The 18,552-nt window shown below is 49.8% G+C and overlaps 1 protein-coding gene and 1 long non-coding RNA gene across 2 annotated transcripts; one reads left to right on the forward strand and one right to left on the reverse strand.

Annotated features, from left to right (window-relative positions):
* Window positions 1–4,782: 4,782 nt before the first annotated feature.
* LOC140422547 (uncharacterized) lies at window positions 4,783–6,230 on the reverse strand. Its single transcript, XR_011947513.1, has 2 exons — window positions 5,965–6,230; window positions 4,783–5,538 (listed from the first exon to the last, which is right to left on the reverse strand). It is a non-coding gene; the product is annotated as an uncharacterized lncRNA (long non-coding RNA).
* Window positions 6,231–7,375: 1,145 nt separating this feature from the next.
* On the forward strand, window positions 7,376–13,275 carry LOC140422532 (uncharacterized). The gene has a single exon (XM_072507555.1). It carries the CDS (start codon window positions 7,727–7,729, stop codon window positions 8,567–8,569), a length of 843 nt encoding a protein of 280 aa, XP_072363656.1. The 5' UTR covers window positions 7,376–7,726; the 3' UTR covers window positions 8,570–13,275.
* The last annotated feature ends 5,277 nt before the right edge of the window (window positions 13,276–18,552 follow it).

Below are 18,552 nucleotides of genomic sequence, written 5' to 3' on the forward strand. Positions count from 1 at the left end.
GCCCAAAACTGAACTGACGGGGAGGGCCCAAAACTGAACTGACGGGGAGGGCCCAAAACTGAACTGACGGGGAGGGCCCAAAATGAACTGACGGGGAGGGCCCAAAACTGAACTGACGGGGAGGGCCCAAAACTGAACTGACGGGGAGGGCCCAAAACTGAACTGACTGGGAGGGCCCAAAACTGAACTGACTGGGAGGGCCCAAAACTGAACTGACTGGGAGGGCCCAAAACTGAACTGACTGGGAGGGCCCAAAACTGAACTGACGGGGAGGACCCAAAACTGAACTGCTCGGGATGCCCCCAAACTCAACTGCTCGGGAGGGCTCAAAACTGAATTCTCGGGATGCCCCAAAACTGAACTGCTCGGGAGGGCCCAAAACTGAACTGATCGGGAGGGCCCCAAAACTGAACTGACAGGGAGGGCCCCAAAACTGAACTGACCGGGAGGGCCCAAAACTGAACAGACAGGGAGGGCCCAAAATTGAACTGCTCGGGAGGCCCGTGTACCTTTTTTGGATTGATTTCCCTTCCGCGCCCTTTCACATGCTACACTAGCGTAGCCAAGGCTTCAGCCACAGCTGCTTCTGTCGGTCCCCGTATAAGATGTCATATAATGTGCTATCTGCATTTGGGGGACCAGAATACACATCTCGATGTCCGGAGCCACCAAACCATGACAAAGAGTTGGTCTATGGGCAGCATAGTAACACATTGGGTAGCACTGTTGCTTTACAGCGCCAAGGTCCCGGATTCGATTCCCAGCCTGGGTCACGTGCGGAGTCTGCACGTTCTCCCAGTGTCTGCGTGGGTTTCCTGCGGGTGCTCCGGTTTCCTCCCACAAGCCCCGAAAAACGTGCTTGTTAGGTGAATCGGACATTCTGAATTCTCCCTCAGTGTACCCGAACAGGCGGCGGCGTGTGGCGACGAGGGACTTTTCACAATAACTTCTTTGCAGTGCTAATGTAAGCCTCCTTAAGAAAGATGATTATTATTATCGCAACGATGCCGGACATTGCCACTGATAAGGGAGGAACATACTTGTTTAACTGTCTGTAGTCTACAGTCATCCGCCAGCAGCCGTCTGTTTTTTTCACAGGCCTTACCGGGCTATTATATGCTAACACAGCAGGTGTTATTCCTGCCGTCAACAATCCCTGTATTGTGTCTCCAATTTTTTGGGCCATCCGGGGATAAGGTATTGTTTCATGGTGTCATGTGAGTGTACTTTTAAGAAATGGGTGTTCATAAAACTATCTGTAGTGGATGTAACTTTAAGAAATGGGTGTTTATCAGTGATGTCAGAGTGTGGGTGGAGCTGGGCTGTCTCAGCTTTTTACTTTCACTTTGGGCTTGCAGCTACATGGTGTGTTTAGTTTTGTTTTAGATTTGCAGAAGCTGCAGTCACAGTAAGATGTGTATGAACCTCTGCAAGCTTATGAATGTTCATTTGGTGATTTCAAAGTGGTAACTGTTCTCAGTAGAGAAGTTAAACCTGATGTATTTCTGTAAAAGGGTTCTTTTTGTCTTATGGATGTTGCAAGGAAAGATTAAGAGTTACTTATAGAGTACTGTATTCTTTGGGGGATTTATTGGTGTTGATAGTTGGTAAGATGTTTACTGTGGGTTTATAAAGTGTTAACTGGTTTCATAAATACACAGTGTTGTAATTTAAAAGGACTGTAGATCTCTGTTGCATCACGCCTGCAGAGTAGGGCCGTGTGCTCCCCATAACCACAATCTATTCAAAGTTGTGGGTCAGGTGAACTCCATGATACACTTTGGGGCTCTCTAAACCCTGGCCCATAATAATGGGCACTACCTGGGAGGATGCTGGTATCACCAGTTCCCACTTTGCTTGCCCTGCTGTAACGGTAACTGCACGTACCCCAAAGGCAAACTTTCCCATAGGTGTATGCAACATCAATCCCTAGGCCACACTTGGAGTATAGTGTTCAATTCTGGTCGCCACACTACCAGAAGGATGTGGAGGCTTTAGAGAGGGTGCAGAAGAGATTTACCAGATGTTGCCTGGTATGGAGGGCATTAGCTATGAGGAGCGGTTGAATAAACTCGGTTTGTTCTCACTGGAACGACGGAGGTTGAGGGGCGACCTGATCGAGGTCTACAAAATTATGAGGGGCATAGACAGAGTGGATAGTCAGAGACTTTTCCCCAGGGTAGAGGGGTCAATTACTAGGGGGCATAGGTTTAAGGTGAGAGGGGCAAGGTTTAGAGTAGATGTACGAGGCAAGTTTTTTTTACACAGAGGGTAATGGGTGCCTGGAACTCGCTACCGGAGGAAGTGGTGGAGGCAGGGACGATAGTGACATTTAAGGGGCATCTTGACAAATACATGAATATGATGGGAATAGAGGGGTACGGACCCAGGAAGTGTAGAAGATTGTAGTTTAGTCGGGCAGCATGGTCGGCACGGGCTTGGTGGGCCGAAGGGCCTGTTCCTGTGCTGTACATTTCTTTGTTCTTTGTTATTTGTTCTTTAATACATCCATGCCTAGAATATTTTCACCCACCTGATGAAGGAGCTACGCTCCGAAAGCTCGTGATTCCAAACAAACCTGTTGGACAGCCCCACCAAACCCATTTATTGTCATCCTCAGCCGATCAGGGTTTCCATGTATAATTGTCATTTCTGCACCGGTATCAAGGAGGGCAGTGCTCTGCTGACTGTTCCCTTTCCGCCAATACATTGTAATCGGAACATGTGGCCTCAGCTCTCCGGCAGTCTCATGATACACACATATCCCTGGCCACACCCCGAATCCCAGGGATGGCTGGTTGCCATGGGGACCTATACTCGTCCAGAGAAGTGTATAGTGAGAGTATGGGGGCTTTCCCGCTCCTCTTATCCTTTGTCCTCCACATCTGACTTGCTCTCTCTCACCTCCTTACCACATTTGTCTTTCCACATGTCAAACATATCTGCCTTGGGTATCCCAACTATCTTTTCTCCAGGCTCCCCGCATTTCAATAAAGCCACAAACATTGCCGTCCTAGTCACTCTTCGTTTTCATATTGCACTAGTCGTCCCGATCCCCATCTGCGCTGCCCGAGCCTATCTAGGCTTGTCGTCAACATCCTCCAACTGTACTAACAATAATCCTACCAGTCCCACTGTCTGTCCCTGGCCCGGTCCCAGGAGCGCCAATAATCACCCCCATCCATCCACTCGTATTCCGAGTCGCACAAATACCAAATAATAATCTTTATTAGTGTCACAAGTAGGCTTATTAAAGTTACTGTGAAAAGCCCCTAGTCGCCACATTCGGGTACACAGAGGGAGAATTCAGAATGTCCAATTCACCTAACAAGCACGTCTTTCGGGACAACAGGGAGGAAACTGGAGCACCCGAAGGAAACCCATGCAGACACGGGGAGAATGTGCAGACTCCGCACAGTGACCCAAGCCGGGAATCGAACCTGGGACCCACTGCGATGTCATTAACGTGCACACATTTACTGGGTCCATTTGTTCCTGCTCGCCTTCTATCGCTGTTGTACTGTTGCTAGTCGACATGCTACTTTTTCTTGCTGTGGCTCTGCCCTATCCACCCTTTCCTGAGCCGTTCTTACGGCTTCTGCTGACATTAGCTTTTGGTGTTCTAAGTCCCGGACAGCCGCAAGCAATTTTTCATTTTGTGTTTGTACTTCCTTCATCTGCCGACACACACACTGGAGCGCAGTGAGGAGGGTCCATCCCATCCGCAATATACTCCGCTTATTCTTCCGGAAACCTGCTTCTTCCCACTTTCACTTCACCTCCTCTATCGGGGCTCTCTCCTATTCCATGAGCTCTTTATGAATTTCCGAGACCTTTCCCTCCCCCACTCCTATTTTCGACATTATCTTGCCCTGTACCCCTTGGGGAGGCAGGTGCGGAAAGGCCGGAACCTGTTTCCGCTCAAAGTCCCTCGTCTGCAAGTAGCGGAACCCATTCCCACCAGGCAGCTCAAACTCCTCCTACAATTCCTCCAAACACAGAAAGACCCCATCAATAAACAAGTCCCCAAACCGCTCGATCCCCGGGCGCTGTCACCCCCGAAACCCCCCATCCAGCCTCCCCCCCCGGTGCAAACCGATGGTTGCCAGAAATTGGTGCCCATACCAACACCCCCTCCAACCCCATATGCTTCGGCCACTGACCCCACACCCTCAGGACAGCCACTACTACCGGGCTTGTGGAGTACTGAGCCGGCGAGAACGGCATAGGCGCTGCTAAAGTGCCCCGAAACCTGTGCCCCTACATAAGGCCGCCTCCACCCACTCCCACATCGACCCCTCCCCGACTACTTCCTGACCATTGCCAAGTTTGCCGCCCAATAGTAGTTTCCAAAATTCCGTAGGGCCAGCCCCTCCCCCACCCTGCTCCAGCAACACCTTCTTTGCCCACGGGGTTTACCCACATTCACCCTCTTAAAGAAAGCCTTGTGGATAAAAATCGGCAGGCACTGAAATATTAACAAAACCCTCAGGAGAAGCATCATCTTCACTGCCTGCACCCTCCCCGCCAGTGACAACGGGAGCATGTCCCACCTTCTGAAGTCCCCCTTCATCTGCTCCACCAACCAAGCGAGATAACAAATTAGCTATTGAGTAGAAACCTTCCTGGAACATCGAAGGTCTCAGGTTCAGGCTCCTTAGGTTTCTGTCCCTTTCTCCAAGACATTGCTACCAAATCCTGTTTTGACACCAAGTGTCCTGGATTACTCCAAGGATTCTTTATGGTTTGGACATGATGGAGTAAGGAAAACAAGAACAGAAGTTTGTCTACTCTACTTTATTGATCAGAATAATGGGATAAGAATAATATAAGAATATAATACATATATAATATAATAATAATGGGGATATAAAACAAGAATATAAAACAATAACCTCACACCCTTCTGCTTGTAGGGGACCCCTGGGTTGACGCCGGTTGCGAGATTCGGCTCCTGGCACCTGTTGCGACTCTCGTCCAAGGTGAAGTTCCGCGAACAAGCAGAAGAGCGTCTCAGATATACAGTGGAATAAACAAGTCTGATAATAGTCAGCAAAATACACGAGAACGCTTGAATACTTGTTTATTGATGGGGTCTTACTTTGTCTCATGTTCCAGTAAACATTCTAACTGTGGAAAGCTGCCACGTATTCTCACAGTGAGCAGTATCAAGGCTGCCCAGCATTCTCTCAGGGGAATCATTAACCCATTCCCGACACCATGGTGCAGGTGTCCTTGTGTCTCTCAAGGTCAATCAGTTGAAGGCTCAGACAGACCAGTCTCTCCCCGCTGTGAATGGTGCAATGTTTTTTTCAGGCTGTGAATCTGGTTAAAGCTCTTTCCACAGTCAGTTCACTGGAACACCCTCACTCGGGTGTCTGTGTGTGTGTCTCGGTGCTTTTCCAGTCACACCAATGTTCAAAGCTTTCGGACGCAGACAGACAAACATTTCTCCTTTTAGGTTCAGCTCCAATGAATTGAGTGACTCTCAGATTCTGATGTGAAGTTTGGTTTGAGATTTCTGTCTGTAAAATCCTCCTGTAAAAGGAGTTTACAAAGGGTATCACTGTCAGTACAGGAAAGAAACTCAGACAAGTCAATTCTAGTTTTGATGGACCATTCTTTCCTCTAGTTTCCCAAACCGTGTAAATCTCCATCCCACACACTCTCCCTCCATTCTCACTCTGCTGTGTCTAATATTCACCCTCCCAATTCTCCTGAAGGTGCTGATTCAGGCTGATTGACAGATCCATGCTCACTGCTTCCTGTCCTGGACACAGAGACCTGAAAATCTTCATGCAGGTTGCCAGACAGATACATGGCTAGATTACTGAACTAAAAATATGTTTAATGGATAATGATTCAATTGGTGAAGTTACAGCAGAATGTTCCTTCAAGTGACCAATTGAAGGCCAGAATGAGAAAAGAAATGGAAAGGGGGAGAAAAGAAAGTGTTTTACTCACAGATGTTGGAGACAGGAGGTAGTTTCAGTCTCTCTGAAGCTCGATCTTCATTCATTGACAGAGGAGCAGCAACTCCACGGATTTCCATTGGTCAGTATCCCTCATGGAAACATTAAGGAGGCGTGGCCCGGGCCCACAGAGAGACTGTCTCTCCCACCCACACCTCCTCGAGACGAGGTGTCCAGGCAACCGGCTGACGGCTCCGGCCAGAGCGAGAAGCCGCTCTGTGATCGCCCCCTTCCCTCGGCCCGGGACAGCGCATGTCCAACGGAGAGGGGAAGTTGCGTATGTACGAGGGTGAGTACATCCCCTGACCTTCCTGCTGAAGTGTTGACCAATAGGCAGACTTGGAGGACCAGAAGGACTCTGGTGCTCCAGCCAATCAGAGCGCGGGCTTTGTGCGAATGAGGATTGAGCTTCACACAGACTGAAACTTCCTCCTGTCTCCAACATCTGTGAGTAAAACTCTTTCTTTTCTCCCCCTTTCCATTTCTCATTCTCACCTTCAATTGGTCACTTGCAGCAACTGAAGGGAAAGGAAGTGAATCCAGGGAGGGTGCAGACTCTGCAAAGCTTGGCCCAGGTCTCTCTCTCTTAAAGACATTGACATCCTTTGCTCCCTCAGTTTGATACATTTATTTGTCTGGCTAAAAGGATGGTCTCTTTCCTAATGTTCACAATTAAAGGGCTGCTTTCCCCAGGAGATGGCTGACATTTAAGGGTACAGTAAATTGTTTTCGGACAGAGATATGTCTTGTGTTGTTATATGGTAGATATATATTATTTATAGTTTTATTCACATTTATTATTATTTCTAGTCTTGTAATATGTACTGTAGTTATGTTATATATTTCCAGTCACTGAGTCATTGCAGCACAGAAGGAATCCCTTGGATACCGATGCCGACTCTCTGTCGAGCAATTCTGTCAGTGTCGAGTGGATCCCATTCCGGAAACCTGCAGCATCCATCCAATTTAATTTCAAAATGATTGATCATCTCTGCTTGACTCCCCTCATAGGCAGCAAGTTGAAGACCGTAAACATTCACAACTCCCTGTATCTTAACCAACTGAAACAATTGTATCAATTAAACACATTTTAATCCAGGAATATAGACATATATCTGTCTGGCAGCCTGCATGAAGATTTTCAGGTCCCTGTGTCCAGGAGAGGAAGCAGTGAGCAGGAAACTGTCAATCAGCCTGAATCAGTACCTTCAGGAGAATTGGGAGGGTGAATATTAGATACAGCAGAGTGAGAATGGAGGGAGAGTGTGGGGGATGGAGATTTACAGTATTGGGTAATACTGTAAGAGAAGAAAAAATGTTCCATAGAAAGTGGAATTGTCTGTTCTGAATTTCTTTCCTGGACTGACAGTGATGACTTTTGTAAACTCCTTTTACAGGATATTAAAAAGAGAGGATTTACAGACAGAAATCTCAAACCAAACGTCATGTCAAGATCTGATAGTTCATCAGGACCTTAATATCATCGGCCTTTGAATCTAGAAGGAGAAATGTTTGTCTGTTCTGTCTACTTGAGAAGATTTTATACATCAGTGTGACTGGAAAAGTACCGATACATACATAACGAGTGAGAGCGTTCCAGTGCACTGACTGTGGAAAGAGCTTTAACCAGTTACACAGCCTGAAAAATTATTACACCATTCACAGGGGGAAGGGGAGAAGGGGGGGCAAACATATGTTCTGTGTGAGACTTCAACTGATTGCCTAACCTTGAGAGACGCAAGGCAATTCGCACCATGGAGAAACAGTGGAACTGTGGGGACTGTGGGAAAGGATTTAGGTACCCATCTGAGCTGGAAATTCATCGACGCAGTCACACAGGGGCAAGGCCATTCACCTGCTCTGTGTGTAGGAAGGGATTCAGTGATTCATCCAACCTGCGGTCACACCAACGTGTTCACACTGGGGAGAGGCCATTCAACTGCTCTGTGTGCGGGAAGGGATTCAGTCGTTCATCCCGACTGCTGACGCACCAGAGAGTTCACACCGGGGAGAGACCATTCACCTGCTCTGTATGTGGAAAGGGATTCACTCGGTTACCCAACCTGCTGAGCCACAATATCACTCATACCCAGGAGAGACCCTTTAAATGTTCTGACTGTGGGAGTGGCTTCAAAAGCACTCGGGACCTGATGATTCACCAGCGCATTCACACCGAAGAGAGACCATTCAGCTGTTCTAAATGCGCAAAGAGGTTTAGAACGTCATCCGCACTGCAGAGACACCAGCGAGTTCATACCAGGGAGAGGCCATTCACCTGCTCTGACTGTGGGATGGGATTCCCTCGGTCATCCCACCTGCAGACACACCAGCGAGTTCACACTGGGGAGAGGCCGTTCACCTGCTCTCAATGTGGGAAGGGATTCACTCAGTTAGCCAATCTGCTGACACACCAGCGAGTTCACACTGGAGAGAGACCATTCACCTGCACTCCGTGTGGGAAGAGATTCACTCAGTTATCCAGCCTACGGACACACCAACTAATTCACACTGGGGAGAGGCCGTTCACCTGCTCCATGTGTGGGAAGGGATTCACTCGGTCAACACTCCTGCTGAGACATCAGCAGGTCCATAAATGATGACAAGAGATTGGATTTTGCTGTTGTTGTTGCTATTAATCACTAAATTTAGATTTAGATTTATTGTCTCATGTACCGCGGTACAGTGAAAAGTATTGTTCTGCGTACAAAACAGGCATATCATTCCATACATAAAAAACATAGGACATATGGTAAATACATAGACATAGGCATTGGGTGAAGCATAAGGAGTATAGTGCAAGAAGATGCATGGAGAGGTCAGTCCATAAGAGGGTCATTCAGGAGTCCGGTAAGTGTGGGGAAGAAGCTGTTTTTGAGTCTGTTGGTGTGTGTTCTCAGACTTTTGAATCTTCTGTCCAATGGAAAAGGTTGAAAGAGAGAATAATCCGGGTGGGAGGGACCTTTGATTATGCTGCCCACTTTCCCAAGGCTGCGTGAGGTATAGACAGAGACAATGGATGGGAGGGAGGTTCGTGTGATGGACTGGGCTGTGTTCACGACTCTCTGTGGTTTCCTACGGTCTTAGGCCGAGCAGTTTCCAGACCAAGCTATGATGCAGCCAGATAGGATGCTTTAGAACAGGGACATAGAATAGCACAGGCCCACGATGTTGTGCCGACCATTTATCCTAATCTAATGTCAACCTAACCTACACCACTCCAATTTACTGCTGTCCATGTGCCTGTCGAAGAGTTGCTTCAATGTACCTAATGACTCAGACTCCACCACCTCTGCTGGCAGTGCATTCCATGCACCCACCACTCTCTGTGTAAAGAACCGACCTCTGACATCTCCCCTATACCTTCCTCCAATCACCTTAAAATTATGTCCCCTCATGACAGCCGTTTCCACCCTGGGGAAAAGTCTCTGGCTATCCACTCGATCCATGCCTCTCATCACCTTGTACATCTCTATCAAGTCCCCTCTCTTCCTTCTTCGCTCCAGTGAGAAAAGCCCTAGCTCCCTCAATCTTTCTTCATAAGACATGCCCTCCAATCCAGGCAGCATCCTGGTAAATCTCCTCTGTACCCTCTCCAAAGCATCCACATCCTTCCTATAATGAGGCGACCAGAGCTGGACGCAATATTCCAAGTCTGGTCTAACCAGGGTTTTATACAGCTGCAGCAAAATCTTGTGGCTCTTAAACTCAATCCCCCTGTTAATGAAAGCCAACAGACCATATGCCTTCTTAACAACCCTATCAACCTGGGTGGCAACTTTGAGGGATCGATGTACGTGGACCCCAAGATCCCTCTGATTCTACTCACTTCCAAGAATCCTGCCTTTAACCCTGTATTCAGCATTCAAATTCGACCTTCCAGAATGTATCACTTCACATTTATCAAGGTTGAACTCCATCTGCCACTTCTCAGCGCAGCTCTGCATCCTGTCAATGTCCTGTTGTAACCTGCAACTGCCCTCAATACTCTCGACAACTCCACCAACCTTTGTGTCATCGGCAAGTCATTTATAAAAACCACAAAGAGCAGAGGTCCCAGAACAGATCCCTACGAGACACCACTGGTCACCGACCTCCAGGCGGAATACTTTCCATCCACTTCCACTCACTGTCTTCTTTCGGCCAGCCAATTCTGTATCCAGACCGCCAAATTTCCCTGTATCCCATGCCCCTTAACTTTCTGAATGAGCCTACCATGGGGAGCCTTATCAAATGCCTTACTGAAATCCATATACACCACATCCACTGCCTGACCTTCATCAATCTGTCTCACACATCCTCAAATAATTCAATAAGGTTTGTGAGGCATGACCTGCCCCTCACAAAGCCATGCTGACTATCTTTAATCAAACTATGTTTTTCTAAATAATCATAAATCCTATCTCCCAGAATCCTTTCCAATATTTTGCTCACCACAGATGTAAGACTGATGGGTCTGTAATTCCCAGGGATTTCTCTATTCCCTTTCTTGAATAGGGGAACAACATTTGCCTCCCTCCAATCATCCGGTACTCCTCCAGTGGAGAGTGAGGACGCAAAGGCGCAGCAATCTCCTCCCTCGCTTCCCGTAGTAACCTTGGGTATATCCCGTCAGGCCCAGGGGACTTATAAATCCTGATGCTTTTCAAAATTTCCAGCACATCCTCCTTCTGAACATCAACCTGTTCGAGTCTATTAACCTGGTTCACACTGTTCTCATGAGCACCAAGGTCCCTCTCTCTAGTGAATACAGAAGCAAAATATTCACTTAGGGCCTCCCCCATCTCCTCAAACTCTAGGCACAAGTTCTGTCCACTATCCCTGAACGTCTCTACTCTCACTCTGATCATCCTCTTATTTCTCACATAAGTGTAGAACGCCTTGAGGTTTTCCCTAATCCTTCCCGCCAGGGCTTTTTCATGCCCCCTTCTAGCTCTTCTAAGTCCATTTTTGAGTTCCTTCCTGGCTACCTTGTAACCCTACAGAGCCGAGTCAGATCCTTGCTTCCTCAACCTTACGTAAGCTTCCTTCTTCCTCTTGACTTGAAGCTCCACTTCTCTTGTCATCCAAGGCTCCTTCACCTTACCATTTCTTCCTCCTCTCAGTGGGACAAAACTATCCAGCACTCGCAGCAAGTGTTCCTGAAACAACCCCCACATTACTGTTGTGCATTTCCCCAAGAACAATTGTACCCACTTTATGCTCCTCAGCTCCTGTCTAATGGCAGTATAATTTCCCCTTCCCCAATTAAATACCTTCCCATACTGTCTGTTCCTATCCCTCTCCATGACTATGGTAAAGGTCAAGGAGTTGTGGTCACTGTCAGCTAAATGCTCTCCCACTGAGACATCTGAAACCTGGCCTGGTTTGTTGCCAAGCACCAAGTCCAATATGGCCTCCCCCTAGTCGGCCTAACTACATATTAAGTCAGGAATCCTTCCTGTACACACCTGACAAAATCTGCTCCATCCAAACCATTTGCAGTAAGGAGGTTCCAGCCAATATTAGGGAAGTTGAAGTCACCCATGACAACAACTCTGTTACTTCTTCACCTTTCCAAGATCTGCCGCCTAATCTGTTCCTCCATTTCTCTGCTACTATTGGGGGGGGGGGGTCTATAGAAAACTCCCAATAAATTGACTGCTCCTTTCTTGTTTCTGACTTCCACCCATACTGACTCAGTAGACAAACTCTCCTCAACTACCTCCTTTTCTGTAGCTGTGATGCACTCCCTAATTAACAGTGCCACTCCCCATCCTCTTTTACCTCCCTCTCTATTCTTCTGAAAACATCTAAACTCCAGAACATCTAACATTCCTGCCGCTGTGAAATCCATGTCTCCGCAATGGCCACAACATCGTAGTTCCAAGTACTGATCCATGCTCCAAGTTCATCTCCCTTATTCCTGACACTCCTTGCATTGAAACAGACACACTTTAACCCATTCCACTCAGAGCAACTTTGCCCTCTCAACTGTCTATCCTTCCTCACAGACTCGCTGCATACTATTTCTGCCTGTTCAACAGCTACCCTATCCTCTAATCCATAGCTCTGGTTTCCATCACCCTGCAAAACTAGTTTAAACCCTCCCGAAGAGCTCTAGAACCCACCCAGGATATTGGTGCCCCTCCAGTTTAGGTGCAATCCGTCCTTCATATACAAGTCCCATCTTCCCCAGAAGTTATCCCAATGATCTACATATCTGAAGCCTTCCCTCCTGCACCAGCCCTGTAACCACGTGTTCAGCTGCACTCGCTCTCGGTTCCTTGCCTCACTTGCACGTGGCACCGGTAGCAACCCTGAGATCACTACTCTGCTTGTCCTGCTCTTTAGCTTCCAACCTAACTCCCTAAAATCACTTTTTAGATCCTCCTCCCTTTTCTTAGCTATGTCGTGGTGCCTATGTGCACCACGACTTCTGGTTGCTCACCCACCCCCTTAAGAATCCTGTAGACTCGATCCGAGACATCCCTGGCCCTGGCACCCGGGGGGCAACATACCTTCCGGGAGTCTCGCTCGCGACCACATAATCTCCTATCCATTCCCCTAATCATTAAGTCTCCTATCACTATTGCTTTCTATTCTCCCCCCATTCCTTCTGAGCCACAGAGCCAGGCTCAGTGCCAGAGACCTGGCCCCTAGGGCCTTCCCCCGGTAGCTCACCCCCCCAACCCCCCAACAGCATCCAAAGTGGTATACTTGTTTTGAAAGGGAACGGCCACGAGGGATCCCTGCTCTGTCTACCTGTTCCTTTTCCTTCCCCTGACTGTAACCCAGCCACTCTTGTTCTGTACCTTGGGTGTGACTACCTCCCTGTAACTCTTCTCTACCACCCCCTTTGTCTCCCGAATGAAGTTCGTCCAGCTCCAGTTCTCTAACACGGTCTCTGAGGAGCTGGAGTTGGGTGCACTTCCTGCAGGTGTAGTCAGCGGAGACACCAGTGGTGTCCCTCACCACCCACATCCTACAGGAGGAGCGTGCAACTGCCCTAGCCTCCATCCCCTCTGATCAGAACTCCCGAAGAGATTTAAAGCAGGCATTGTCAAACTCGGGGGCGCGACCTGCGGGTGGGTCGTGGGAGGGTCGCGGAGCCGTCCGCCGCAGCGCTCCCGATCGCGCAAATCTGTGCGCAACAGCCGCAGCAACCGGCTGTTAACAACGCCGGCTGCAAGCAGCCTTCAAAATGGCCGCGAAAATGTTTTTAAAAATGCAGCCGCACAGCGCATGCGTGCCCGATCATCGGTGCGCATGCGCAGTGCGGCCGCTGTTTTTTAAAACGGTAGCAGCTTTTTGTTTTACAAGTTCAGGGGGGGGTTTATTCATTTATTTTAATCATTTTATTTTAATTTTTTTTATAAGTTCGGGGGGGGGGGCGTTATTTGATAAAATTTTACAGGGAAAAGTGCAGAACTTTGGACAGATGGAGACTCCATACTTTCCGACACCAGAAGGCTTCACCTTCATCCAACAGGTTCCATTGGAGGAGTGTGTACGAGGCCCAAAGGGACCCAAAACCATTTCCCCCATTTTTGTCAGCAGCAAGCAAGGTAAGAGAAAATGGTGGGTTGCGCAGGTCGTCCGGCGTGGGTCGCGAAGGTCAGCCGGCGTGGGTCGCGAAGGTCGGCCGGCGTGGGTCGCGAAGGTCGGCCGGCGTGGGTCGCGAAGGTCGGCCGGCGTGGGTCGCGAAGGTCGGCCGGCGTGGGTCGCGAAGGTCGGCCGGCGTGGGTCGCGAATGTCGGCCGGCGTGGGTCGCGAAGGTCGGACGGCGTAGGTCACAAAGGTCGGCCGGGTTGTGTCCCGAAGGTTGGCCGGTTGGTAAAAATGGGTCCCTGGAAAAAAAGTTTGAAAAACACTGATTCAAAGGGGAAAAAAAAGATGGAACACCCGTTTGGCCCTTAAAAAAAATATATATATTTATATACTGCTACTTCTCTCCCAAGTGAACTCTCTAAAATTAGTGATTCTGCTAAATGATACAAGAATAGCTTGCTGCCCCCAAAAAACAAAACAAAACACAAAAATAAAAAATAATTTAAAAAAAACAAACAACTCTTACCTTACAGAATATAGCTGCCCAGTGAACTAACTGGAACTCCACCCTCTGACTCTGCTCCCAGTCAGCTGCACTCTCTGTAAATTCCCAGCTCCCTTCACGCTCTTTGAGGGAATGTAGGAAATGAAATGAAAGGAGCACCTTACTCCCTCCTCACCTAACTCCCTCAGTCACCAAACTCTAATGCAAACAAAGTCAGCACTGTAAGCTGGCTCACCTTGATACTGTGTGACTCTAGCCTCTGAAAACTGGCCTAATCCAATTCACTAATTAACAAGCTGCAGCTTTCTACGATGCATCTGTAAAAATTGGTGAGAGTCAAACTGAACATGTTGAATTACCTTGGACTCCTGAGGAAGTATAGGCCTTGTTGTGCTTTTGTGGTCGTGGCGTCGACGTGGGTGGACCAGGACAGATTGTTGGGGATGTGCACACTTAGGAATTTGAAGCTGTCAACCATTTTCATTTGGCAGCTGGTGAAGTGGGGGGATTTATTGCTGCGGAACTGGTCAGTCTCACGACTTTGCTGATGCACTTTGAGTCTGGGAGAGCACATTTCCACTGAAATGATCCACAAAAGGGATGAGGGACATTTATTTGAACCGGGATAGCAAATTGTGTCGTTAATACCACTGCAGGTAGATCAAAATTAAATACCGGCTTTTACAGAGATCCTGACAGTTGGTTTAGAGCCACAAGTTCTGAGTTCCCATTTGAGCCTCGGGCACCTTTCTGTCTCTATTGCTCGTGCCAATGGCAGGCAGGCGACGGAGTGAATAATGGGGCCTGCTCCCCAGTTGGGAAACTGCCATGGGCGTCGCACTAATAGAGAGACAGAAAGGTGGTGGAGGACTGACTGGGAAATGGGACTCGACCAGTCGGGGCACGCGAGTGGGGTGACCGGGGCTGAGGCGATGTGACCCCTTGTAGGAGCTGGAATTAGTAGAAAGAAGAACCATAGTTTCTGGTTGAGCTTTGTGTGAGCTGTCCTGCCATGATGATATATACAATAGCTAACCAGGTAATATGTTGCGATGAGGGTTTAGAAACAGACGCTGGGTAGACGAGTTCACTAAAGCTGTGGATTTGTCAGCTGTACAGTGAAACTCGGCATCCAACAGCCAGAGAGACCAGTAATATTGGACACTGGGTTTAACCCTTGTGGTGAACGTATTCACCATAATGCATGACGCTGTAACCATGTGTGGTGGTATGTATTAGGGGTAGTACGGTACCTGTGATGCCGAGAGGCTATTGGTAGACAGACACTAGGTCCTGGTTGGATCTGCTGCCTGCTGGCTCCACCCAGCAAGGCAGAGTATAAGAGCCCGGGTTCACCCAGCAGCCGCATTCTGTAACTGAGCTGCTGGGGAACAAGTCTTGCTTAATAAAGCCTCGATTGACTTCATCACTTCTCGACTCGTGAATAATTGTTGTGCTACAATTTATTAAGCAGACTTAAAAAGACGATGGAGCTCCGAATCGCCCCGGAGTGTCTGCGAATCAGCCCCCATGCAGCAAACTCGGCGTGCATGTTTAAACACTGGCTAGCATGCTTCGAAGGTTACCTTCGAACGGCCCCCGGCCGGACCACGGAAGACCAGAAAATGCAGGTCCTGCATTCCAGGGTGAGCCCGGAGATCTACACGCTCATTGAAGACGCGGAGGATTTCCCGACGACGCTCGCCATGCTGAAAGGGGTCTACATTCGGCCCATAAACCAGGTCTACGCACGCCATCAACTCGCGACGAGACGGCAAATCCCCGGAGAATCGCTGGACGAGTTCTACAGCGCGCTCTTGATTTTGGGAAGGAACTGCAACTGCCCGTCGGTGAGTGCAAACGAACATACGGAGCTCCTAATCAGGGATGCTTTTGTGGCAGGTATGACTTCTTCTCAAATTCGCCAGAGACTGTTAGAGAGAGACTCGTTAGGACTCACAGAGGCACGGGCCCTTGCGGCCTCCCTCGACGTGGCCTCACAAAATGCCCGCGGCTACGGCCCTGACCGCGTGGCAGCCCCTTGGGCTCCGTGGACCCCCGTTGCGACCAACCCCCCGGCACCCCCCACCCCCTCACAAGCCTGCGCGGCCAGAGCACCAGACCATCCGGGTGGGCCCCGCTGCTATTTTTGCGGGCAGGCGAAACACCCACGGCAGCGCTGCCCGGCCCGCTCAACCATCTGTAAAAGCTGCGGCAAAAAGGGGCACGTCTCAGCGGTGTGCCAGTCCCGGGGGGTCGCAGCTATCTCCGGGGGAGAACGGGGACAGCAGACTCAACACCCCAACTACCCATGTGCGGCCCGCGGGCACCGCCATTTTGGGTCCCGGACACCACGCGGGGAGGATGGGCGCCGCCATCTTGTGACGCCCCCCCCGGCCACGTGCGATGCATCATAGAATTAGAATTTACAGTGCAGAAGGAGGCCATTCGGCCCATCAAGTCTGCACCAGCTCTTGGAAAGAGCACCCTACCCAAGGTCAACACCTACACCCTATCCTCATAACCCAGTAACCCCACCCAATACTAAGGGCAATTTATCATGGCCAATCCACCTAACCTGCACATCTTTGGACTGTGGGAGGAAACCGGAGCACCCGGAGGAAACCCACGCACACACGGGGAGGATGTGCAGACTCCGCACAGACAGTGACCCAAGCCGGAATCGAACCTGGGACCCTGGAGCTGTGAAGCAATTGTGCTATCCACAATGCTACCGTGCTGCCCACATGGGGCGGCCATTTTGTCCACCCCCGACCGCGTGCGATCCATGGACGCCGCCATCTTGGCTGATAGCCAAGGACCCCAGCATAGACGGCTCCACGGGGTCTGAAGAAAACGCCCCGATGCAACAACCACGACTGGCTTCGGTGATCCTGGACCAATCGCGGCCCCGGACGCTCCAAAAGGCAACAACAACGGTGCTGGTCAACGGGTACGAGACGCCATGCCTGATCGACTCTGGGAGCACGGAAAGTTTTATCTACCCGGATACGGTAAGACATTGTTTTCTTTCCATTCGTCCGAGCACCCAAAAGATTTTCCTAGCAGCGGGATCCCATTCCGTAAAGATCAAAGGGTTCTGCATCGCGAACCTAATGGTGCAAGGCAGGGAGTTTAAGAATTATCGGCTTTATGTCCTTCCCCAATTCTGCGCTCCCACTCTCTTAGGGTTAGATTTTCAATGTAACCTCCAGAGCCTAACGTTCCAATTCGGCGGCCCTATACCCCCACTCACTATCTGCAGCCTCGCGACCCTCAAGGTTGAACCGCCTTCCTTGTTTGTGAACCTCACCCCGGATTGCAAACCCGTCGCCACTAGGAGCAGACGATACTGCGCCCAGGATCGAACGTTTATCCGGTCTGAAGTCCAACGGCTGCTGAAGGAAGGCATAATCCAGGCCAGCAACAGTCCCTGGAGAGCCCAGGTGGTAGTTGTGAAGACCGGGGAGAAGCAGAGGATGGTCGTAGACTATAGTCAGACCATCAATAGGAACACGCAGCTAGACGCGTACCCTCTCCCCCGCATATCCGACATGGTCAATCGGATTGCACAGTACAAAGTCTTTTCCACCGTGGACATCAAGTCCGCATACCACCAGCTCCCCATCCGCCCGAGTGACCGCAAGTACACAGCCTTCGAGGCAGACGGGCGGCTCTACCATTTCTGAAGGGTCCCGTTTGGCGTCACGAACGGAGTCTAAGTCTTCCAACGGGAGATGGACCGAATGGTTGACCAGCACGGGTTGCGGGCCACGTTCCCGTATCTCGACAACGTAACCATCTGTGGCCATGACCAGCAGGATCACGATGCCAACCTCCGCAAATTCCTCCAGACCGCTAACGCCCTGAACCTCACCTATAACGAGGAAAAATGCGTTTTTAGCACCAACCGTCTGGACATCCTGGGATACATAGTGCGTAATGGAGTGATAGGCCCCAACCCTGAACGCATGCGCCCCCTTATGGAATTTCCCCTCCCCCACTGCTCCAAAGCCCTGAAACGCTGCTTGGGCTTCTTCTCGCACTACGCCCAGTGGACTCCCCAATACGCAGGCAAGGCCCGCCCGTTAATCCAGTCCACTACCTTCCCCCTGTCGACAGAGGCCCGCCAGGCCTTCAGCCGCATCAAAGCAGATATCGCAAAGGCCATGATGCACGCAATCGACGAGTCCCTCCCCTTCCAGGTCGAGAGCGACGCATCCAATGTAGCTCTGGCGGCCACCCTCAACCAAGCGGGCAGACCCGTGGCCTTTTTCTCCCGGACCCTCCACGCCTCAGAAATCCGCCACTCCTCAGTGGAAAAGGAAGCCCAAGTGGAAGCTGTGCGACATTGGAGGCATTACCTGGCTGGCAGGAGATTCACTCTCCTCACTGACCAGCGGTCAGTAGCCTTTATGTTCGATAATGCACAGCGGGGCAAAATCAAGAATGACAAGATCTTAAGGTGGAGGATTGAGCTCTCCACCTTCAACTACGAGATTTTGTATCGTCCCGGAAAGCTGAACGAGCCGTCCGATGCCCTATCCC

Source organism: Scyliorhinus torazame, chromosome 5 (genome assembly GCF_047496885.1).
Source record: "Scyliorhinus torazame isolate Kashiwa2021f chromosome 5, sScyTor2.1, whole genome shotgun sequence".
NCBI lineage: Eukaryota > Metazoa > Chordata > Chondrichthyes > Carcharhiniformes > Scyliorhinidae > Scyliorhinus > Scyliorhinus torazame.